Below are 23,502 nucleotides of genomic sequence, written 5' to 3'. Positions count from 1 at the left end.
CACGTCGGAGGCCCATTTGTCCTAGAGAGGATGGTGACTGAACAGTACTGAGGTCAAGACTCTGTCCCAGTAGGACAAAGTCGGTTTTGAAAAGCTCCAGGTGGATCTCAACTTGAGCCTTACAGCTTCACCTCCAGGGAGCTAGGTCCTCGGGATCGTGGAAGGGGAGTCCCAAACCCGAGGGGCACCCACAAGCCTAGCACCCAAATGAGCTAGAGTTAGGAGCAACCCTTAAGACTTAAAAGAGGAACTACGAGAAAACGATGGAAAACTTTGAAAGTTGTTAGTTTAGAGACAGAGAAAGAGAAAGAAAGAAAAAGAAATTGGCTCTGGTGCGTGCCAGCTGCTAGTCCCCTGCCCCCACCCTCTCTGGCCCCTCCAGAATCCAGTTCGCTCTTTGCGCTGTGCCGGCAGACCGACGCAGCCCGGCCTCTGTCGAGAGCCAATCAGAGAGCTGCTCTCAGCACGTGGAGCCGAGAGACTCCAGAGCTCCGCGCCTGCAGCTCACTACACTTGTAACCGCTTGTCCTGAGCGAGGAGAGGACAAGCTCCGGCTGAGGCCAGGGTGAAAGCCCGCAGCCCGCCACCGAGGGAGACAGAGAGGAACAAAGATCTCAGTAATATTTGTTATAATCAGCCTTCCAAACTACCCCCATCACACACTCATTCATCCCACCTGCCAGGAGAGGCAGCCAGCCAGAGGTCCGCTCTCTGAGCCCGAGGAAAAAGCTCCAGCCATGAGCAATCAGTACCAAGAAGAGGGCTGCTCCGAGAGGCCCGAGTGCAAGAGTAAATCTCCAACTTTGCTCTCCTCCTACTGCATCGACAGCATCCTGGGCCGGAGAAGCCCTTGCAAAATGAGGCTTCTGGGAGCCGCGCAGAGCTTGCCTGCCCCGCTGGCCAGCCGCGCTGACCAGGAAAAAGCCATGCAAGGTAAGAATGTGCGGTCAGGCACCTAGGAAAGGACGTTGGGCATTGGTTTGAATGCTTGCTATTTGGGGACCACGGGCATGGAGGGTTGTTAAGTTGGAGACATAGGGAAGAGAGGGAATAACTCTTAAGGCCTGGGGCCTTAGTGAGAGGGACTGTTTCTACTTCTCCCCTTTTGGAGAAGGCAGAGGCCCAGCTTTGTTTGGGGGGTGGGACTCTTAGCTGCTCCGTGTTCATTGTTTAAAAGTCCCTTTAGGTTGGCCTTGGGTAGACCCTGAATAGCGCTGACAAGTCCGAAACAGCAGACGCTCTTAAAGCCTTTAGCAACAACTTGATGAGGGCAAGAAACCCAAAAGCTTAGGGGAGGTGGTGGTGGTGGTGGTGGTGGTGGTGGTGGTGGTGGTGGTGGTGGTGGTGGTGGTGGTGTCTTCAGGCAAGGTGAACTTTAGCTTTTCCCTTTGGGAAGATTTCTTTCTACTCAGTGGTTTGCGTTCCTTTTTAGTTTTTAATTGTACCTTATTGGTGACCTTTTCAATGCAAGTGTTGAAGAAAACATTTCCCCAAGGTTCCCCAAACTCAACTAACTGTATTTGAAATGCATGAAATGTGTGGGTGCTGTGTGTGTGTTTTTTTTAAAGAGTTAAGATGTTTAAAGTGTTTTATTTTCTGAAGTTAAAAAAATCCAGAACAAGTGTCATTTGGTCCTCCTAACCTCGTATACTGGAGTTTCGCCTTGAGCTGGATGCAGAAGTCTTGCAGGCAAAGAAGTATTGGTGTCTTTTAAATCCCAACCCAGTGATCCAGCAGCAACACCATTTGGAAGACTGGAGCGAAAGGCTGAGAATGAGCCCTCTAAAATAAAACTGACTTTTTCCTTTTCTTTTTTTAGCCTGCAAGGGCACCTGTGCCAGGCACTTCCTCCAAGGGAAGGAGCGGCCTGTGCCTGTTGTACCCCACCCCTGTCCCCCACTCCAGGCATTTCTTAACACATTTTCTCCAGGATGGTTTTTTTTGTTTCTTTTTGTTGTTGTTGTTTGCCCCTTTGAGCTAGGAATCCCAGCCTCCTGCCGCTGTGGGCTGTTGGGCCCTGACGAGTGTTCAGGGCTGTGAGGCCCAGGCGGCTTCGCCCCGCAGGGGTCGCCCGCGGGGCAGCGCCCCTCTTGCTAGCCTGGGGCCCCTGTGACAGAACAGCTGACAGAGGTCGAGCGCGAAGTTTTCAGAGTAGTGGTGATTGAAGGTGTTCGATTCTTTAAAAAAAAAATCGCCCCACCCCAAAATGGAGAAAAGAAAAGAAGAGAAAGGAATGAAATAAGATAGAAGTGGAATCATGAAGGAAAAAAAAGAGAAAGAACCGGAAAGAACCAGTAAAGGCGAGAGATGAGAGGGAAAAAAGGAGTAGAGAGAAGGAAAGAAAAGGAAAGGGGGCACAAAAGGAGTAGGTATGAGAAAGAAAAAAGGAAATAAAGGGCTGAATGAGAAAGGAAAGAAGAAAGGTAAAGGGGGAACTACTGGGGCACGTGAGAGTAGAAAAAGAAAGAAAAAGGAAGCATGGAAAGTGTGCAAGGAAAGGGAGCTAAGTCCAAGGGTAGGGGTTACACGCAGCAGAGCAGGCCGGCTCCCAGCAGCTGCGAGGCAGGGGGAAAAAACGGTCAGGCTAGCGCGCTGACCACTTTTCCTTGCCCGCAGGCTCTCCCAAGAGCAGCAGCGCCCCGTTTGAGGCTGAGCTGCACCTGCCTCCTAAGCTGCGGCGCCTGTACGGCCCGGGTGGGGGCCGCCTCCTCCAGGGCGCCGCGGCAGCGGCGGCGGCAGCAGCGGCCGCGGCAGCGGCAGCCACGGCCACTGGCACCGCAGGTCCTCGTGGAGAGGTACCTCCACCGCCACCGCCAGTTGCGCGGCCAGGGGAGCGTCCAGACAGCGCAGGGGCCGTGGCCGCGGCCGCCGCCACCGCCGCCTGGGACACACTCAAGATCAGCCAGGCACCGCAGGTGAGCATCAGTCGCAGCAAGTCGTACCGCGAGAATGGGGCGCCCTTCGTGCCACCGCCGCCCGCGCTGGACGAGCTGGGTGGCCCGGGGGGCGTCGCGCACCCCGAGGAGCGCCTGGGCACGGCCAGCGGACCCGGCACTGCCCCGGCGGCGGGTGGTGGCGCGGGCACTGAGGATGACGAAGAGGAGCTGTTAGAGGACGAAGAGGATGAAGATGAGGAAGAGGAGCTGCTGGAGGACGACGAGGAGGAGTTGCTAGAGGATGATGCCCGCGCGCTGCTCAAGGAGCCCCGGCGCTGCTCTGTGGCCGCCACCAGCACGGTGGCCGCCGCTGCCGCCGCCGCCGCTGCGGTGGCCACCGAGGGCGGCGAGTTGTCGCCCAAGGAAGAGCTGTTGCTGCACCCAGAGGACGCCGAGGGCAAAGACGGCGAGGACAGCGTGTGCCTGTCCGCAGGCAGCGACTCAGAGGAGGGGCTACTGAAGCGCAAACAGAGGCGCTACCGCACCACGTTCACCAGCTATCAGCTGGAGGAACTGGAGCGGGCCTTCCAGAAGACGCACTACCCGGACGTCTTCACCAGGTATGTTGCCCGGGTGGTTGGTGGATGTGCACAGCACCCGCTGAAGGGCCCGTGAGGGCGGAATAGAGGGGGGTCTCTAGTGTAGGGGAATTTTCTTTACTTCTGGGCGCTACCCGGGCGGGGGGGCGGGTAGCTTTTTGGCTTGACCAAAAGTGATCCTTTGCCTCCCTTTACACACACACACACACACACACACACACACACACACACACACACACACATACACACACACACACACACACACATGGGCTTGAAGTTTCAGTTGGTGTGGTTTCTTTCTGTCCCAGCGCCCTTCCGTTTTGTTTCCAAATGACAAGTTTTAGAGTCAAACAACCTCTCCAAAGAGCACCCAAAGTAGCCACATTGGGCAGACACACAAGACTGTTCCCGGTGCCGAGGCTGGGGCCAGGTCCTGGCTAGGCACAAGAAGCACAGCCCGAAGTCCCCCCTTTCAGTAGGAGAGCAGGCGCTATTTTTGATCCGTGTACTGTGCGCTGTCCACCCTAGCTCGGTGGCCCAGGAGTCTAGAGGGTATCAGTTACGTTGTTCTCAGGAAAACTGGAGCCTTTGCCTTCAGAGAAGACCTTTAAAAGGATCTGAGGGTTTTCTTTTTTTTTTCTTTTCTTTTCTTTTTTTTTTTCTTGTCACTTGGGGACTCCTGAAACAACCAAAAGAAGTCAGAACTAAGCAGTGTATGGTGTCTCACACCAGAAAGTCACCAGCCAGAATCTTTCCCTGTGCTCTCGGGTCGCCTCCATGCCCATGACTTTACTGTAAACGGGTTGGTGGGGCAGATCGTGAATTCTGGAAACGTGGCAACCAGGAAATCCAGCAGTTGAGGTGGGGGTGGGGACAAGACTGTGTCCCAGGGACTAGTGTCCACTGCACTTCCCAATCTGAGAAACTTGGACTGGTGGGGTAGCTGAGCCCCTGCTTATTCAGCTGACCTGGGGGTACCAGCAGGATCAGAGCCCTTCCATCCCAAGGCCAAGATTTTGTCTGGGACTAGGAGCCAGGATTGGGAGGCAAATGTGAGGAAAAAGAAAGAGAGCAGTCCCCCAGTGAGAACACTGAGTGAGACCCATGAGTGCCTGGCTCCCGCGCTCCTCAAACCCGGCAGCTCCTTCGCAGGAGACGTGTGCAGCTTTTCAATGTGCGTTTTTCGACGGGGAAAGAAGCCTGTCCTTTTGAACCAGAGAAATCTCTGCTTCGACTCAAGGCCTGAGCCAGCTCCAAAACATAGTTGGTCTGGCAGTTGCCAAACTCTTGTAGCCAGAAACAACCAAAAAGTAAATTTAATACAGGCAAGGGCACTGAAACTTGGTCCCTCCTTAGTATCATTCAGTCTTCTTCTTCTTCTTCTTCTTCTTCTTCTTCTTCTTCTTCTTCTTCTTCTTCTTCTTCTTCTTCTTCTTCTTCTTCTTCTTCTTCTTCTTCTTCTTCTTCTTCTAGATGGAAATAAAACTACTCAAAATCAGCGTGTGCTATACAATAGCTAACTGGAACACTACCTTTATTTTATTTTAGCATTTATCCGACATGTGTACTTAAAAAGGAGAAAAAGAGACAGTGTGGCTTAGCATCCAAGTCCGCCCTTTTTAGTTTGTTGGGGAAACTATAGTACAAGAAGTGGGCAATTCCTCTTCATCGCCCCACCCCCATCTCTTTCCAGTTCGGAAGGCCTAACTCCTGGGCTATAGCCCAGCCAGGCTAGAGTGGAGTTTTAGATTTGCTTGTGCTCTCCGAGAAGGGGAGGGGTGGGAAGAGTGTTCAAAGGAAGATGTTTAGTGAACTGATTTTTCCTCTTCTCGCACTGAGGAAGTTTTCGATAGCCGACCTGATCCTGCAGGCAATGCAGGCCCAGGCTTAGGCAGCTCCGCACTTTCATATTAGGGAGCAGAGAGCCAATTATTCTCGGCGCACTCATATTTTCGGTAAACAGGTCGTAAGCCGTTTTACAGCATCTTAATGGTTTCCTATTTGCCTTAATTGTCGCAGTAATAACTGCAATAACGGGGTAGGGTTTCAGCTAAATTGACTTCCCCTGAGATGGGCAGGGTTTGTAGTGGGCACTGGAGTCAGGAGGTGCGCAGAATTTTGTTTAATCGAAAAATTACCCCACTGAACTCTTAACAAGCTTAACATATCTCCAGAGGGTAATGGGGAGTGTGACCTAAAAGGGTAAGGGAGGGCAGAAGGGGGGAGGGGAGATGGAGGAAAGACAGAGCTGGAAAGAGGGGGCAAGAAAGGAAAGGGGATATATTTTTTTTTTATAAAGAGGGCAAAACAAAGCCAAGAGGGCAAAAAAACAAAAATTGTAGTTGATTGCTGGGCTCTTCTCCTATTTAGTATTTGGATGAAACAAGGTGTGAGCACTGTGTGTGTGTGCATGTGTGTGTGTGTGTGTTTCCCATCCTAGTCTAGCCTAAGAGATTGAGAGAACATTGATTTGTCTAAGTTTGAAGACTTGTGAACTCAAGAACCCACCCAATGTCACACTATATGATATAATATAATGTGTAATATCTTATACCTGTCACTGTGCTGGGAATTTTAATCAAATAGTAGGCACCTTAGAGAAGATCGGTCAAACCCGTGTGCTTGGGGTGTGGACTGGAAGAGGCTGCCAGGAAGGAGAAGGTGGCCGAGGAGGGCTGCTGGGGCCTACTGTGACCTTTCTGTGTGAATGTTGTTTTCTTACAGGGAGGAGCTGGCCATGAGGCTGGACCTGACTGAGGCCCGAGTCCAGGTGAGCTCCAAGAAGGGAAGAAAGAGGGCTGGGCTGGGGTTGGGGGTTGCCTTTCAAATAAAAAGAAGTGGATCCAAATCTGAAAAGTAGACCCAAGCACTCTCACACAAGTAGGCATTTCAAAAGCAAGTTGCAAACTGGGAAGTAGGAGAGGAAGATTTCTGGGTTGGGGAGCTTAAAGTAGCTCAGGATCAAAACAGGGGTTTTCTAGTCCCAGAGACTGCAATTCAGCAGGCCCCCACCCAAACCTGGTACCCAAGGCCCCTATAGAAAACAATTCACCAGCCAACTTCTCCTGATTGAAATAATGGGATGGAGCATGGATTTGGTTGTTAGACAAATCCGCTCAGCTCCAAGCAGGTATTTGGCTGCGATTAAGTCTCCAATCGGGCTTCATAAAAGCCCACTTAGTGCTAGAACAAACAGGGCCATTTGAAGGCAAAATGCTGTTTGATTTCCCCTCCGCCCTGCACAAGGAGCTGGCTAATGCTATTTGATTTCCCATTTTTTATAGCAATGAGCCCACATTGATCTAATAGGGAGTGAGTGCAATGCTATTAAAGGTGTTTGCAGCCCCATACCAGACTGCATTTCCGAACCCAGGCCTCATAACCAAAGAGACGATCAACACTGGGCAGCCCCGATGGCCAACAGAAAACAGATGTCCCTGGGTTAGAAGCTGAGTGAATCACTTTACAGTCAAAATCAAGCGCTGATAAAGCACAATAAATTCCATATGGCTCATTTAATACACAACAGCTTCTTGCATTAGAGGGCTAATGATGAGGCTTGTCCCCTCCTTTCTGTTGACACATTTCTCCATTGTCAAACAGAGATGTGACAGCAACTCCACATTTTCAGCTCAGGGGAACAAGTCGTGGGAAAGTTAAATAACTTTTTAAAAGAAAGCGAGTGCCCCTCCCCTTCTTCTCTCCCCACTATTCACTGGAGAAGATGTAATTAAAGGGAATATGAATTATCAGAGTCCTTTCGTTTACCTTTGGGGCCTCAGAGGTATTAATTCAATAATGAGGAATTGCAGGGGACATCTTGATAATTGCAGTTGAGCCAGAGAGCCCAAGAGACAGCCGATCTCTCTTTAGAAAGGATTCCGTGTTATTTAAGGCCCCTCTGCCTCCACTACCCCCACTTCCCTTCTTTTATTCCTTTCCCTACGATCAAGGAATGGTGAATATTCTTGTCTAGACGGGTTGGATGTGAGAAAGCTGCCCGTCTAGCCTAATCTAACTATAGTCTAACTTTCTCAAGTCTGTGAGTCTCCAAGCTAGAGAATTTCTATAACGCACACATGGATTATTTGAAGGCTGCCAAATGCTATGGCCCCCTTCCCCCAGAACCTTAAGTAATCAGTCAGTTTAGATTCTTGATTTCTTTTTTTCTTGTCCTGGATGACTCTAGACGTCCAACCAAGCTTAGCTGCTAGTGTAACTAACCCCCAGCCAGGTTGGAAATTTGAAATATCTGAATGCCTTTAACTCTTTTTTTCAAAAAGATGTTACTCTGTGGCAGTTCACATTATATTTTAATATAATTCGGGATAGCCCTAGAGTTCATTCTTAATTTTCAGACTCATGTGCAGTCACAAACTCAGCTCTAAAAATATTAATGCCTTCTGAGGAGAAGGCACACAGCTTCTGAGCTGTGGGAGTGATGAGCAGGTCACAGAAAAATGATTTCATGCTTTGGTGGATATTTTTAGATGATGGTGGCTGCCATGTTTTAGGTAAAGGTCTGTGTTCAAAGTGATTCTTATTAACAATTAGGAAAATACCTTGGGCTGGAAACCTCCTCCAAGCCTGGAACTGTCTTATTTAAAGAGCCGAATGAAAGCACGTTCCCCCCAGGAAAAAAAAAAGAAGGCCCTGTTTGCTCTAAAGATGGAGCAAGCCCTGCCCTCTGAGTTCCTATGCTCAGGGGGTCCTGCACAATCCATCCCAGTGGCCAGGGAGGTCTCATCCAGAGCCCCTGGAGAGAGCCTGCTTTGGTCCCCTTTTTATTTTATGAACAACTCGGTCTCTTTTTCACTTACTGAAAGTCATTCTCACCTTTCTCCCAAGCCTATCCAAACCCCAGACCCCAGTACAGTGCACTTCCTGTTCAGTAGGTATTTTATTTTTGCAAAGGACAGCTTAGCTCTCTGCTTGACTTTTCAGTAGAGAGCAGGCATTGCCTGGGCTCTTGGGTAAACCTGAAATACGGGAAAATTGTTGCCTTATAAGCATTCTTCATTAAAGTCTTATGAGAAAAATGTTATTGACCCCATTTTACAGATTAGAAAACTGAGGTCCAGAGAGGTCTAAGTGACCTAAATAAAGACAAGAAGGGTCAGCCCAGACCTGGCAATCTAGGTGTCCCCATGTTTTAACTTTTCCTGAATCTTGGAAGCCTGGGATAGAGAGACACCACTTTTAAGGGCTTGCTTGTCCATTGGTTTCTGCTGGATTAAAGTCTGGGCTCCTTTTCACCAGAGGGTTCTGAAGGCCAAGGTGGGTTCAGGAACAATGAAAGATGGGAGAGAAAACCCAGGGTGTCCAGGGAAGGGGTTAGCCAGTGCTAAGCCAACCAGGCCTCTCTACATTTTGCAGGTGTGGTTCCAGAACCGTCGGGCCAAGTGGCGCAAGCGAGAGAAGGCTGGTGCGCAGACCCATCCCCCGGGGCTGCCCTTTCCCGGTCCTCTCTCGGCCACCCACCCCCTCAGCCCCTACCTGGATGCCAGCCCCTTTCCCCCACACCACCCAGCGCTTGACTCAGCCTGGACTGCCGCCGCTGCTGCAGCTGCAGCCGCCTTCCCGAGTCTGCCGCCGCCCCCAGGCTCGGCAAGCCTGCCGCCCAGCGGGGCGCCACTGGGCCTGAGTACTTTCCTGGGAGCGGCGGTGTTCCGGCACCCGGCCTTCATCAGCCCAGCGTTTGGCAGGTAACTGCAGCCTTAAGAGGCTCTGTCTGTCCGTCTGTCCGTCCGTCTCTCTCCTACCCAAGCAGATGCTGAGGTCAGAGAGGAGGCAGGAGGGGACTATACACATCTTTTTCCCCCAAACCTAAGCGACTTTAGTCAAACAAAATACTCTCTAATTTTGACTTTAGAAAGAAAAGTAGATCTTGAAGAGAATGAGTTACGAGTAAGTAGGAAAGGGGAAAGCAATGGACAGTAACAGCAGTGACGACCAGAAGTGTTCATGAAAGCTGTGCAAAACTATGGTTTGAAGGTACCCTCCGCCATGGGCGGTTTGAGAGAACAGGTGTAGGCTACGGAGCTGGGAGGGCTTTAAAGCCTTGCAAAAATCCTTCTGAAAGCCACAGAGCCTGGCAGCTTGAGGGACACACTTGGGGTCCCCTACAGGAGCCCAGGAGCCAGGAGGCCCTTAAAGTGCACAGAACTGTTTCTTCTCCCAGACTTCATGCTCCTCATCACTTCTATGACGTGATGCCACCAGTACCCCCGTATGTGCAAACCCCGACCCCGACAGCGGCACAAGACAACGAAATAAAAGAGCCATCTCATCGTCTATAACTCCCTTTCTTTAAATGAACATTGATGAAATAAAAATTCTGTATAATCACACAGACAAAGGAACAAAGGAGGGGTGTATTAAGTTGGAAAGTGCAGTGAAAATAAAACTGAATGCAGCTTCAATGATCTCTCTTTGGGAGAACAAAGAAATAATAGACTCATCCAACTGCGCAGCTACTTAACACAAAAAATTATCCTCGAGAAAATTGAAAGTAGGACTTGAGGCAAAATTAATGTACTAAACCACGAAAATATCTAGCTAGTGCCTTAAAGTGTAGTTAAGTGGGGGTGACTCAGTTTACCTAATGAAACCAGGGCATGGTACGCCCCCTCCAGGTCACCCATTATCATTTCCTTCTGAAAAGAGAAAGTAAAGTCCTGTGTCTCTCTCCTTCCTGCTTTCCCCACTCTGACAATAAATGTCTGTTAGTAAAACCAGGCGAACCCCCGCTGAAACACCGGAGATTCTGCGAGTTTAGAAGGAGGGGGAGACGGGGTTGGCATGGTGAGTGACGAGAGGGCTGGAGAGCAGGAGCAGTGACTCCAAGAGCCCAGGTGGGCTCATTTCTAATTGAGGAAATTCTGAATTGGCCCCTAGGGGGTCTGGAGCAGGAGCCCGTGGGGAGGTGGTTGGAAAAACTCGCCTGGCGGCAAGCGTGGAGGTGAGGACCTGGGGCGCTCGGGCCTCAGCTGCGGGTCAAGGGTGTTTTGAGGAAGGATTGAGAGTAATCCCCTCGCGCAGAGTAATCCCGGTGCCACCCGGAGGCGGTGGCACAGATGCTGGCACTGGTCCCAGTTTAAGGCATTGGCTTGAGTGGTGCAAGTGGCTCCCAAGTCTGGGAACTATCTGGGGGTGGGGGGGGTCTGGGGCTCAAGGAAGGCGGTGGGGGAAAAAGTGTCTTGGTGCGGGGCCTCGGAGCGCCCAGCAGGTCCGAGGCGCCTGTGGAGCGGAAATGGAAATCAACAGGCGGGCGCCCAACATCCCATCCCGCTGGTAGTTTAGCTGCCTGCAAGAGGATGGCTCGGCTAGTGCTGGCCGGCCGGAAGGCCAGCACTCAAAGCCAGCTTTTCTTGGGCGAAAAAGGCTCGCACTCAAAAGGAGCCCCGGAGAGTTTGCAGGGTGGGGTCTACGACAGTTTTTAACCTACTTTCTGCACCCCTCCCCCATTGGCCTTTCCCTTCTCTTTTTTTTTTTTCTTTCTTTCCCTTGCATTTGTCTCTCCGGTCTCCCATCACTTGCTCTCCTACCAACAGCATCACTCCAGGAACTGACCTCGGAACACTGACTTTCTTAAGTGAAAGCCCAGAATCCACGCACATGGGCCTCGTGATTTGGGATGCGGGGCCTCCCTCTGAATTCGTCCTCCCCGGACGTGTCTGGTCCCTTGAACTTTCTTTTCCTGTTGGTTTCTCGGCTCGGGCAAAACCACCAGCCTAACGTAGCTCCAGCCCTGCCTAGTCTCAGCTAGAGTCCCACTAGGGGCCTAACTCCCCCAGCTGCTCCGCGCCCTCCACCCTCGCCGCCCGGGTGAGAGAGAGGTGGAGGGACTCGCTGTCCCTGGAGCCGCACTCAGCTCAAGAGGCCGTGACAGTGCTGTTTGCTCTCCCCACAGGCTCTTTTCCACCATGGCCCCCCTGACCAGCGCGTCGACCGCGGCTGCGCTCCTGAGACAGCCCACACCCGCGGTGGAGGGCGCAGTGGCTTCGGGCGCGCTGGCCGACCCGGCCACCGCAGCTGCAGACAGACGCGCGTCCAGCATAGCGGCTCTGAGGCTGAAGGCCAAGGAGCACGCCGCGCAGCTCACGCAGCTCAACATCCTGCCGGGCACCAGCACGGGTAAGGAGGTGTGCTAAAATGCCCTCCACTCTCGCGCCCCTTAGGCGCGCCCCTAAAGGTCACCTCACTCAGCATCACTCAAGACCAAATGGAAACAGAGGACCAGCACACTCCCAAGATGGCAACAGACAGAGCGCAGCCGCCTTCGCAGCAGCCTGGACACGGACAAGGCAGCACTTGGCGCTAAAAGATGTGGCACCTCTTCCTCTGGCTGTCCACCTGCCCCTGCCCCCGTCCCTACCCCTGCTACTTCCAACGTTGCTCCAACTCGAAGGTCCACTCTCCCATTCTTAACTTACTGAAATTAACGGGGAGGGTTTCTTCCCAAGATGCCTAGTATTGGAGTTAAAAAAATTAAAAGCCCAACCTTCTCTTCTTCCGGATACCCCACATAGCTTTTCTTTTGAATAGCATTTTGGCGCTCTAAATTGATTTCAGCGCAGGCCCGGCTAGACGCCAGGGCAAGGGAAGCAAATGCGAGTCTGTAAGATAGCTAACAGTGCACTTAAAGGAAAGGGGCATCTCGTTCTTGTTCTCTTCTTTATCATACACCAACCAAGGTTTTTATATCAAACCAAAGGGAAATACTCTGCTAGAATATGGACTATTGAAGTCACCAAACTGTGATTATTGATTCTGTACATACCATTGTTATTAAAAAAAAAAAGAACAGAGCTTTGTATATTTGAAATGTTATAACGCAATTGCACTCAGCGTGGTATGGTAAAAGTTTGTCCTCCTGTAGATTCTTACTGTGTTGTAGATACGGTAGGGTTCCTAGACAAATATTTATGTACTCAAGCCCTTTATTTAACTTATTAACTGTAGAAGCTTCGGAAACCTTCAAGATAAAGGCAATGGTACAGTACTTTTGTGTAATGTGTAATTGTTACCACTTTTCCTTGATATCTAGTGGAGAAGTGTCACGCTCAAAATAAAAAAAAATATATGTTTAACAAAAGGAAGTGTGAATACTCTATAGAGATCCTGAGGGGACAGTCCAAGTCCTTATTCCCCACCGAGACCAAGGGTGGGCTCTGCTGTTGCAGTAGCTCTTGAGTTTATCTGCACGTGTCTTCCAGGCAGAGGCCCCTGGTTTGAAAGTGATACTCAAAAGGGCACCACAGTGGTGCTTTCCAAGAGCATCACAGAGATCTGTCGCAGTTGATGCTGAGGATCCTGGGCCAGGGAGATTGTAGGGTGGGTTCCACAGTAGGTGGGTGTAAAGTAGGTGTTGCTGACAACCGTGAAAAGAGAAATTTGGAACAAGCGGTGTCTTGGTTGGAAGGCAAAGGAAGCTGTTCGTGCAAAATGCCACGTAGCAAGGAAGTGCGCAGTCCGAGATGACAGGTAGTGGCTAGAGCAAGAAGCTGAGGCGCTGGCTTCTGAGGGGGCGGGCTTGGTGGAACACTATTAGGGAGGGGGGAGGGGGGAGTAGAGAGAGAACACGCGGGAAGAGTGATGGAAAGGCAGTTATGGGTATCCGAGTGGCAGATCTTAACTCGACAAATGTCATTACTTCACTTATCTAGACACTGGGAAATGTATGTATATATATTTTAAAAAGTTCAGATTTCGCCAGGAAACTCAAACAGATTTGACATCTTTCACCCCCTGGGCTCACTCCTTCCGCGGCCGGAACCGTAGCTCCCCCCCTCTCCGGGACCCTGCCCGCGCCCCTTAGGGTGACCTCTCGGTGGAAGCTCGCCCGCGGGGGCTGGGTCTCGCCAATGCTCCCAGGGTGATGGGAAAGGGACGAGAAGCTTAATTAGTTTCAATTTACAGCAATTAGCGCGCCGGACCTTTGGGGAGAGGGGCAGGCGGGAAGGGGGGCTGCGCGGCCTGACTACAGCGGCTCACGGAGCAGAGAACCGCCGCCCCGCCAAGACGCCGGCGACCGCGGGGGGCGCGGGCGCGTCTCTGGGGCCAGGCCGGTCGCGCGCGCGCCCTGTTAGCAGGAGGTGGGGAGCTGGGTCCTTTGGCAGATGCGGACTCGGGTAGAGGTCAACAGTCCTGGGGCACCGTGCCTGTCTGGGGAGGTGGGCAGCCCTCAGTGATCCCAGGTTTCCATCTGTCTGAAATCCCAGAGAACGCGCCACGAGGAGCGCCAGCCCCAGCTGCTTCTTGGATTTTGTCTGTCATGTGGGTCATCACCACCTTAGCCAGGTCTGGACTTGCCAGGGTGGCTCTCCCAGGCAGAGGCCCGGTCTGGGGCATGGGAAGTGGCCACCAACTACCATTCCCACCGCCACTACCTTCCTAGGTTTACTAAGACCCGGTTGGAACTTTCTGGGGGCTTTTCTCCAGATCTCACACGGGCTTTCCCAGAGAAAGGCGTTTTCCTGGAGTGGACTGTTGTAGGTAGCAGTGTGTGAGTGAAGCACTAGGGGAGGATTTATTTATTTGTGGTCAATATCACTTTTCTGTCGATACTGGCTTTTTGTTTAGTAAGAAGGCTTCATTCCGTTTCCCCCCCCCCCCCCGCCCCCCAGGCTGCCAGTTGGATGGTATACGAGAAACAGTACCATTCTTCCTGTTAATGAACTCTTTTTTAAGTCATTTTTTCTCATTTGACCCTTCCATGGAGCAGAAGCAAATTGCGTGAAATTACCTCCAAGGATTACATTTATTACTGGCCAATGAGAACCCCTCGCCTTGTTTTACAAACTCTTAATCCTATGTCATTCTGATGCCGCAAACAAGCCCGGGGCCTGGGCCTCCTATTCTTTCAACTTTCCCCAGCTGGAGGGACCTCATTCTGCACTTAATATTCCCCATAAATATCACACGCTAAAGACCCCCTGACTTCCAGCAAGTCCACATTAAACATGTGACATGTCACGCATGACAAACTCTGAGTATCTTTTCAAAGCAGCATTAAAAGCAAAGAAACCAATTTTCTTCTCTTTCCAAACCTCCCCAAGTGCTGAATGATGGGATTGGAAAGAGCCACTGGAGCGTACTTAGGGGGATTTTATGAGATTTTCCAGAATGATTTAATCTTATTGTGAGCATTATTAATGAATGGCAACCCAATTTGGCCCCAATATCTGGGAACTCAGTCACAATACTGGGACCGGCTGACAATGCTCCCCCCTCAATCTTAAGCAAACCTCTTCCACCACTAAGGAGGACATATGGAGGCCCAGGGAGTTCAGGAGAGTCAAATGCATGGCAGGACGGTCTCTTAACACATTCACAACAGAATGGCCCAACACCTGTTTTCCCAAGACCATTGTGGGGTGCGGGGAGATTGGGAGCCTCTGGAGGGAAGTTGGAGGGGAAGGGGACCTAGATTTGCTGCACTTTCATACAGGGTAGCTAGATCAGGAGACCCAAAAGGCAAGAAGGGAGCACCTGGAAATGTTAGAAATGCCCTTTCACAGACTACCGACGGACTGGACGACTGTAGGCAGTAGCGAAGGCAGTCATGTTAGCTGTTATGACAAGGGTGGCAAAAGGGTCAACCTGGGAGAATGATTGAGGGAGAGAATCTTAAAATTAGGATAAAGCTACAGGTATTGGTCTCCATCATTTTCCTCCCCCCAAAACACCCCCATCTATTTGGAACAAATATTTGTTACTGTTAGTTTTTTATTTATATCAATACTCAAAGCACCAGATGGTCTGCTTAGCATGGTTTGGAGTGCGTATACTTCTAGAATAGAAAAGGGACTGATGTTAGAAGTGAGAAAATTACACATGGGCTAGCCCAACTTGCTTTTAGACGAAAAATGTGTATGTGAGCATGTGTATGTGTATACACAGAAGTGAGTGTGTCTCAATGAAGGGGGTCTTAAATTGAGCCTAAAATGGTATTTTGGAACACAGAGTTCCCCAGAGCAACTGCATATTTAAATGACAAGTGGTAGCCTGGCTGGGGGTGGGGCTGGGGGAGAAGAAAACCCCACTACCTGAAGAGGAAAAAGCATTTTTCAAAAGAAAAAGTCATGTTGTCCCTGGACGTTATTAACGGTCCAGTTTGAAGTATACATTTTTTCCTCTAAAGAAAAGGGGGCGATTACCAGTTATACATTAAGAAATGTCATTCAGTCATTTTTATTCATTCTCCGGAAATCTTCGTAAAAGCCTGAATCATACTTGTACAAGCAGCAATTTTGTTAATCCAGGGGGTTATTACTCTGGGCCCTTATTAGGTTCTACACCACTGCCAAGCAATCCTATAACCCTCTCAAAAGAAGTTTACCTCCCTGTTATAAAACCAGTAGTGGTATTTATACTGTGCAATAATTAGTGTATTACTTGAATCCACTAACACGTTCATTTTATCTCTGCACAAAACCTCTAGTCTGCTTATAGAAAGCTTGTGCCTCCTTTGGTGCTGTTAAAGTGGTGAAAGAGTGAATTGAAGGCTGGTTGCACTTTCTCCTTTTGCCTCGCCTTAATTCCCATCTCTTTTTGCTCTCATCCAATTAGCACAGTGTATTAAGCGGTTTATCATCTCATAGTCAGCTATTGAGAGAAACAAGGCGAGCACTTTGCAATAGAACCTGCGCTCCTTTGACACCCTCAGGTACTTACATATTCCACTGCGCTATGAATAATAGAGGAAGAATGGAGCGCTAATTCCCTCATCAAAGAATGCCTTGTCTGCTGCTTTGCTCAACAACACCATTCTGATCAAAAGAAAAGCAATAAAGCTTAGCATAACAAAACGAAACCTACTTATTAGCTTAGTGGTTAAATTAATGCAGAGCCGCTGCTATTCAAAACCAAGGTTTGAAAACAGCCTCCAACAACCTGATAATGCTGCCTTCGGGATGAAGGAATTTTAATCTGAAATTTGAAGCTGGCTCAGATGAGTTAATCTATTAAACTGCTATAAGGAAGCTCTGCCACAAACTGTTCAATTAAGAAATATTTAGGTGAGGAGAAAGAGGAGAGAGGACAGAGGTGGGAGGAAAGGGAGAGGGGAGGAGGGGTAAGAAAGAAGAGAGAAAGAGAAAGGTGGATGGATGGATTTAAGTTTTGATCAGGAGCCCTGAGTAGCATTGAAGTGAGGGGTCCAGGTTGCTGGGCTTGATGCTTTTCATAAAACCCTGACACAGATGGAAATCTCTTTTTAGTTTCCTTGTCTTTGTATCTCCTGCCAAACTCATATTAAACAGTGTGCTTGAAAGTGTCTTAGGGGGCTCACTGGTGGCAAGGGATGGAGAAGTGGGGTAGTGGTAAAAGGCAACTGGCCTTCCTCATCCGGAACCCCCATCTGGAAACCCTGATCAGTCCCTCACAGCCTGGGCACCTGTCACATAACTGACTTTATCCATATTGTAGTTGACAAATGAGAATAGTTTTGGGCATTCTCTGTGAACTTTCAAATTCTAACCTTCCCTATAACCTTTGTACGTGGGCCCTCTGTAGGAAGGGAGGCTTGTAAGCATGTGCAGTAGCAGCAGGTCCAACCTAGTTCCTACATTAAACTGAACAAGTGCTGAGCAGAGCAGGCCCCATTAGGGTACCAGTTCCCAACTAATTCCAGTAGCTTTAGCCCAGAGGCTTAACAATCTTTAAAAAACAAAAACAAACAAAATACAAATGGGGCTAGAGATGGCTCAGAGGTTAAGAGCACTGGCTGTTCTTCTAGAGGTCTTGGGTTCAATTTTCACCACCTTCATGGCAGCTCACTGCTGTCTTTAACTCCAGATCCAGGGTACCCAACACCCCCATGCAAGCAAGACACCAAAGCACACAAATTCCTTTTTAAAAACCAAAACAACAACAACAACAAAACCCATTTGCCAGCCAGGTGTGGTGGCTCATGTCTTTAATTCAAGCAGAGGCAGATGAATATCTGAGTTTGAGGCCTGGTCTTTACCAGGTCAGCCAGGGCTCTGCAGAGAAACCCTGCCTTGAAAAGCTAAAATAAATAAAAATTTAAAAATTGTCAAGGCTTAAAGAACGGAAAACATTTATTAAATATTTAGATTCCTGGCTTCTCTGAACACTAGATCATAAGGCCTACCCTGGGCCCTGCCCCTCTCAGCACCACTACTGCCCCCTGTAGGCTGCCCCTTATATTCCCTAGTGTGTGCAGTTGGCTCTCTATTCATTCTTTCAGCATTTGAGCTTCAGGCTGGTGCCAGGGAGCCCATGGAGACAGGGATGGGCGGCATTTCTGAACCAATTCTACTCAGTGTGCCATCAATCAAGGCATGTCAAGGAATAGAGACCCTCCTGAGAAAAGCGAGTGGGCAATATTCCTGCCTTCCAACAAGTATCCACTGTAATTCTTCAACTTGCAAGTCCAACTTTCCATAAAATTCTGGAATCCTTCAGGCACCTGCAGCTAAAGCCTACACTAGGTAAGAGATCCTAGTAAGAAAATGCTAACTGCTGTCATTGGCCATTTTCTGCAAGTGTACTTCAAAATGGTTTTTATTTACATTTAGTTTGTTTTTAGACAAAGAGTCCCTAGGTGTTCTGGAACTTTCTATGTAGACCAAGCTGGACTTGGATTTATGGCAATTCTATGGCCACCTGTAGAGTGCAGAGATTACAGATATGTGCCATCACTACTTGCCAAAATGTCTGATTTTCTATAGAAATAGTTCCTATCCGTAAAGTGATTATAGACACAAGGTAGAGGCAAGAAATAAAGTAATAAGTTGAGTCTTTCGTGGCTTCTTGAAGACCAAGTTAAGGATTATTTCATTTATATTGAATATAATCATAGCCTCCAGAAAGCAAGGAAAATATACCTTCTTTTCAGAAAGCTGAGGGCACAAGCTCCGGACACACACACACTGGTGAACTGTCCTCTGATTTTAATATAATAGCAATTATCAGAAGCAGACCAGGAATGATAAGAGCACATGAATCCTTTTGTTTCCTAAAGCAACTTGCCTGCTCTAACTTGTGACCAGCTGAAGTGCTTTTAGTGCCAATTAACTGTCAGGGCCCCAAACCTAGTGTTTCTACTTCAATTCTGAGTGTAAGAGAAAGAGGAGAAAGAGAAAAGAGACGGCAAAAGCCAGACAAAAGACTTTTTAACAAGTATTTCTTTACATCTACTGCTTACCAAGTATTTCTTCCTTAGGGGGCCTCTATGTGGAATGCCTCACTCGCAGCAGCCATCAGCTTGTCTCTTGGTTTAGTGTCCCTCCACCCTCTGCTTTCTCTGTCTTTCTGGATCAAGAACCAATAACCCCAGCCCTCTCCATGCTTAATATATTAAAGGACTCAAAGTTCACAGAACTTCTTGATGCTTCGAATATCCAGACATCTTGCTCAGCATCTTTGAATTGGGTTGATTCAGGCTGTTATGAAAGAAAGCGGGGCAAGGTTGGGGAAGAGAATGGTCTTCAATCAAGCTTTTATTCCTTGCTGTCAACTTTAAATTGCACCCAATTAAAAAAAATCACTACAACTGGTTTCCCTTTAGAAAACTTTATTCTGAAGTACAAAACACAATGCATTTTCCCTTCTAAGAAAAGCAAATCCGTAAGTCTTCTAACGTTGCCATATTGAAATACAGCTTATTGATGGCAAAGAGAACTGATGGACCATAGCAAGCCCCAGGTCCTGTTAGCTGCCTCCCATTCTTCTGAATGTAACATAGGCATCCTCACAGCAGTATCACCATGATTTCTGTGAAATGTTAGGACAGAGTATTTAAAATGTGCTTTCCTATTGTATAAATCTTCACTCTGAACATTGTATATAAAGGGAAAATAAAAGGAATGTGAGCATGAGACACCTGCTCAGTGTTGGACTTTGAACAATTCGATAAGCAAACATGTTCTATGTAATCTATTTAGTAAGTGCAAAGTTTCTGAATCCACCCACCCCCGCCCCCATCCCACTTATGTGAAAAAGAGCACTGAAAACAGCCATGCTTGGAGCCAGTTTCTGAACAAGTATTTTGATACAGACTGTATTTAGGTGACGTGAAAAAGTAAAATGTTAGAACTCCCACTAGACTCCAAAAAATTCTTTTTGGGGGTGTCTTTGCTACAGCCTCAGGGTAAATTTAAGGTAACTTAGGTCTCTGCTACTCTTGATTAAAGTAGCAATTTCTGCCCTGGGGAAACCCAGCCCCCACTAAGACTGGTCTTCAGGTACTTGGGAAAGGGTTCGGTGGCATATTGTGCTATGAAGACTGTTTGGCAGGTTAAATATTTTTACACTCCCATCCTGATCCACATCTACATGAACACAACATGCAATCCTTGAAAGAAAAGCAAGATACTGGTGAAACAGTTAAGGCAAGTGGAGGCCTCCAGAAGCTGAGATTCGGCAGCTGGCCTCCTTGATGGTTCCTGGGTCTCTCAGTACTTCCCAGCATAATTGCTGAAGAGCTTGCTGAGGTTCACTTCAGAGTAGCCACTCCAGGACAAGAACTGTTCTGCTATATTCTTGACTTTTCTGTAGTCCTGAAGAACTTTGGGGGTAAAAAACTGCTTCTTCAATTTATCTAAAGTGAAATAAAAATAAAAGGATTAGAAGTCTCAGAGAGTTTCTTCAAAGACACTATTTCTTTCCAGAGAAGGGGTGCATGTTTTGGTTGCAATCCCATGCCTCTGATGCCCTAATGGGCCTGTTGGTGTTCTGTCCACCTTGGGGACAGTTCAAAGCTTGAGGTATTTCAGAATCTTCTGTGAAAGCCTGAGTCGGCTCTTTTCAGACCCTCACTGCCAGGAGGACACACCAGGTCAGGCCCCCTCTATTGATGTGAACTGCAGGTGCATGTCCATGTGTAGTAGACGAGATGAGAGGCACTGTGAGACACCAGTCTCGCTGCGCTGTTGAGTATGTGTATGCACTGCAGTAGGAAGCTATATTCCCTAGTGCCTCCCAAACCACACTGCCCCATTTAGTTAGACTGCACAGTTTCTTCTAATTCCCTCACCTTTCCATTTTGTTAAACAAGATCTTTACTGAAAGGAGAGGAGAGCTGCCTGGAGGTCCAGCTGTCCTTTGTCAACCTTTCTTTATGTCCACCCCGTGACAACTCTAATCCAGTGTCCCCACCTGTGTGCCCAGCTCTTTTTTCTTATCCATCCCTGGCCTTCCTATTCTGAGGATGGTTCTATCATCCAGAGCAATGACTCCCTTCCCGCATTCTCCATTCCACAGTGTTTGCTACTTTTGCATTTTGTTCTTTGAGAGGAGCAGCGGTGCTGTTGTGTTTGAAGTTTGATCTTTTGGGGGGATCATTCCTTCCCTGGATGGTCTTTGTTCAAAGTTGCTCGAGAACATCATGAAATGTTTTGGAAAGTTTTGTAGCTGAGGAAACTGGGTAAGGTCACAAAACAAGTCCTTAGAAATACGGATCTGGAAATTCAGGTAGGCAGAACCCCCAACTAACAGTTGTAGGAGGTCACTTTTGTGACCCCTTTTATGCCACTGCTTGTTGTTCAAGACTGAAAGCAAGGCCTAGAAATCAGCTATTTCCAAGGTAAAGGGCCCAGGATACTGCCTGTGCCAAGGTGCTTGGGGTGGGGGACAAAGCTTCCCAGCACCTCAGAATACAAAAGGATCAGGAAGGAAACACAGATGTGGGAACACATCCATCAAAGTAAGCAAAACCCTGCTCAAACAACAGAGAGCTAATAAAGCCCACAAAACCCTGGAAAATGAAAACTCAGCCTCAAGATTTTTGTTCCTTAGCTACACATTCACATTTGTTCACAACCTTTTCTAGTTACACCAATGCCCTTCCAAAAACAATCATAAGAAGTTTTGTTGAAGATTCAAATGCCCAAAGGGGGCGGGAAAAGAAGTGGGGAAAGGGGGGTACATCGTTAGCTGACCATACAAAGACAATTTGAAAGTTCTAATTATCGGAGTCTGGCGATATACAACAAAGGCCCCAACCAACGTGCCTGCCTCCTGGCAGGCCAGAACCACAGGCCTGCAGCCCTGTGCATGTGAATGACACAAATGCATCTGATGACTGGGGAGAGCACATTTAAAGAGCTGTGGTAACACAGAGCAGGGGAGGAAGGGAGAGGACATAGCTCCTGATGTGTTTACCTCCTCTGCTGATGGGATATTGACTTTTCTCACTAGGTTGGTTAGAAAGGGGACTATTTACGCTGCCACACAGCAGAGTTAGAATGACAACCAGCGTCACTGGGCTTGCTTCTTCGTAAAAGACAACCGTGACCGCCAGCATATCCCATAGCTGGTCAATACAGCCCAGACACTGTTTCCTGGCAGTCAGAGATGCAGATAAAAGCTCCCACTTGCTTCCCCAATGAGAGCTTAATCAATAGCATATGGAAGGTCTTCTAGGAAACAGAACTGGATGAGCTGTCAGGCCATATCACAGGAGCTTGGAGGGCAAGGAGTCACCTGTTCAGTTTTTCTCTTCCTTTTTTGGGCACTGGAGCCATCCATGTTAGGCACCCCATTAAACCGTTACCCTGTTTCTGTCAATACTACACCTACCACTTTAGAACTTAAGAGACAATACGGATGTTAAATGGTGAAAGTCAGTTAACATGGTCAGTAAACTCCTGCCTCCTTTTGTTGTTCTAGTTTTTGAATGCAGCCTACCAGTAATGACATTATCCCAAGTGGAGCTGCAGTCAGAATTTAGGACAACACTGCTAAAATATTTTAAGAGGCCAGTCAACAAGAGCAAACACGTGCAACAATGGTATCCAGCTCTACCAAATACCACTAATTGTGACTTTTGCTCCACAAATCCAAACCAAACACATCAGCAAAATAAAAATATTACCTGGAAGTCACTCATCTTTACCCACAAGCACAATAAACCTCTTTTTCTTAGTGCTCTTGTATTTAGTGCTTATCTCCTCTGACCTTTTCTACATGTAGAGATTGCTTATAGTCATACAGTAATGGTCAAAAAATATTCTTGCCCTAAGCCCTAAGAAAACAAGGTAAAAAAGCCTGGGTAATGATTCTCCAATTTTTTTTTTGTCCTGGAATTCACTCTGTAGACCAGGCTGGCCTCGAGCTCCTAGAGATCTGCCTGCCTCTGCCTCCTCACTGCTGGGATTACAGGTGTGCGCCACCACTGCTCAGATTGATACTCCAAATAATTTATCAGACAAAACAACGAACTACTAATATGAAAGTTTATTTCTATCCACTAGAATACAAAATTATCCAAATTACAATGCTTTTGATGCAAGACAAACTAGAGCATCTGAGAATTTCCCTGTCTTAGAAGTTTTGTTAAAAGTCATCTGACTAAAGGAAATGCAATGCTGGCACTATTTGAAAAAACAAAACAAATGGGAATCATCTCTAAGGAAACTTACTCCTATATTACACAGTTCAGTTCAATGTCAGGAAAGAAAAATCCCTTTTCAGCTTTCCTCTTTATAAAACCATTTTTGGTCTTAAACACATTGAACTAGGAACCATGAGGCAAAGACATTTTAAAACATCGCCTACTGGTTATTTTATTTTAATTAAGGCAGTCTTAGGCACACAGGCAGCAGCCGTCTCTGTTCTGAATGTCTGTTTCATTTATTTCTGTGCAAAGGTATCAAACAACAGTCAGTTCTAATTGATTCTGTCAGGTGTTATACAGTCAGTCATAATTGTCTCTGTGTAGAGGTGTGTCAATTTACTATATCTGAATGAAATATTCCGTCAATTATGAAATCAGGTAATAATTTCAGTCACTTTTTTAATTGCATGGCTTCCCACCATAAGGTTCTCAGCTCTCCCACCTTTTCTAATCCATATCCTCCCTCCCTCAAGGTGAGTGTGTTTGCTTTCAGCTGTGGAATGCAGGAGGCTTGAGGGATTTTGAGAGAAAACTGCATCTCTTGGTGCTCTCTGTCATTCATGGGCACGGGAGTTACAAAGAGCTGCTGGGGCCTCTAGCCTCACTGCCTTTCTCCTTTTAATCCACAGTAGAGGCTATGGCAAAGCACGGTTGTCTGAAA

At 48.1% G+C, this 23,502-nt stretch overlaps 2 protein-coding genes across 3 annotated transcripts in view; one reads left to right on the top strand and one right to left on the bottom strand.

Moving 5' to 3' along the window:
- The first annotated feature begins 524 nt into the window (after positions 1 to 524).
- Arx (aristaless related homeobox) lies at positions 525 to 12,550 on the top strand. Its single transcript, XM_075958212.1, has 5 exons — positions 525 to 933; positions 2,617 to 3,496; positions 6,200 to 6,245; positions 8,852 to 9,180; positions 11,388 to 12,550. Exons 1-5 carry the CDS (start codon positions 738 to 740, stop codon positions 11,626 to 11,628), a joined length of 1,692 nt encoding a protein of 563 aa, XP_075814327.1. The 5' UTR covers positions 525 to 737; the 3' UTR covers positions 11,629 to 12,550.
- A 6,452-nt stretch (positions 12,551 to 19,002) lies between these two features.
- Pola1 (DNA polymerase alpha 1, catalytic subunit) overlaps positions 19,003 to 23,502 on the bottom strand; it is a 321,162-nt gene continuing 316,662 nt past the window's right edge. Inside the window, exon 37 of one of the 2 annotated variants that reach the window (XM_075958886.1) lies at positions 19,003 to 20,045. In XM_075958886.1, the coding sequence (XP_075815001.1) occupies positions 19,900 to 20,045 (146 nt within the window). In that variant the 3' untranslated portion in view covers positions 19,003 to 19,899. The remainder of the gene's footprint in view (positions 20,046 to 23,502) is intronic. The other variant, XM_075958887.1, reaches the window with a different exon arrangement.

This window comes from Microtus pennsylvanicus, chromosome X (genome assembly GCF_037038515.1).
Source record: "Microtus pennsylvanicus isolate mMicPen1 chromosome X, mMicPen1.hap1, whole genome shotgun sequence".
NCBI classification, from domain to species: Eukaryota; Metazoa; Chordata; class Mammalia; order Rodentia; family Cricetidae; genus Microtus; species Microtus pennsylvanicus.
The sequence above is the reverse complement of the archived record's forward strand: the minus strand, read 5'-3'. Positions and strand labels throughout refer to the sequence as shown.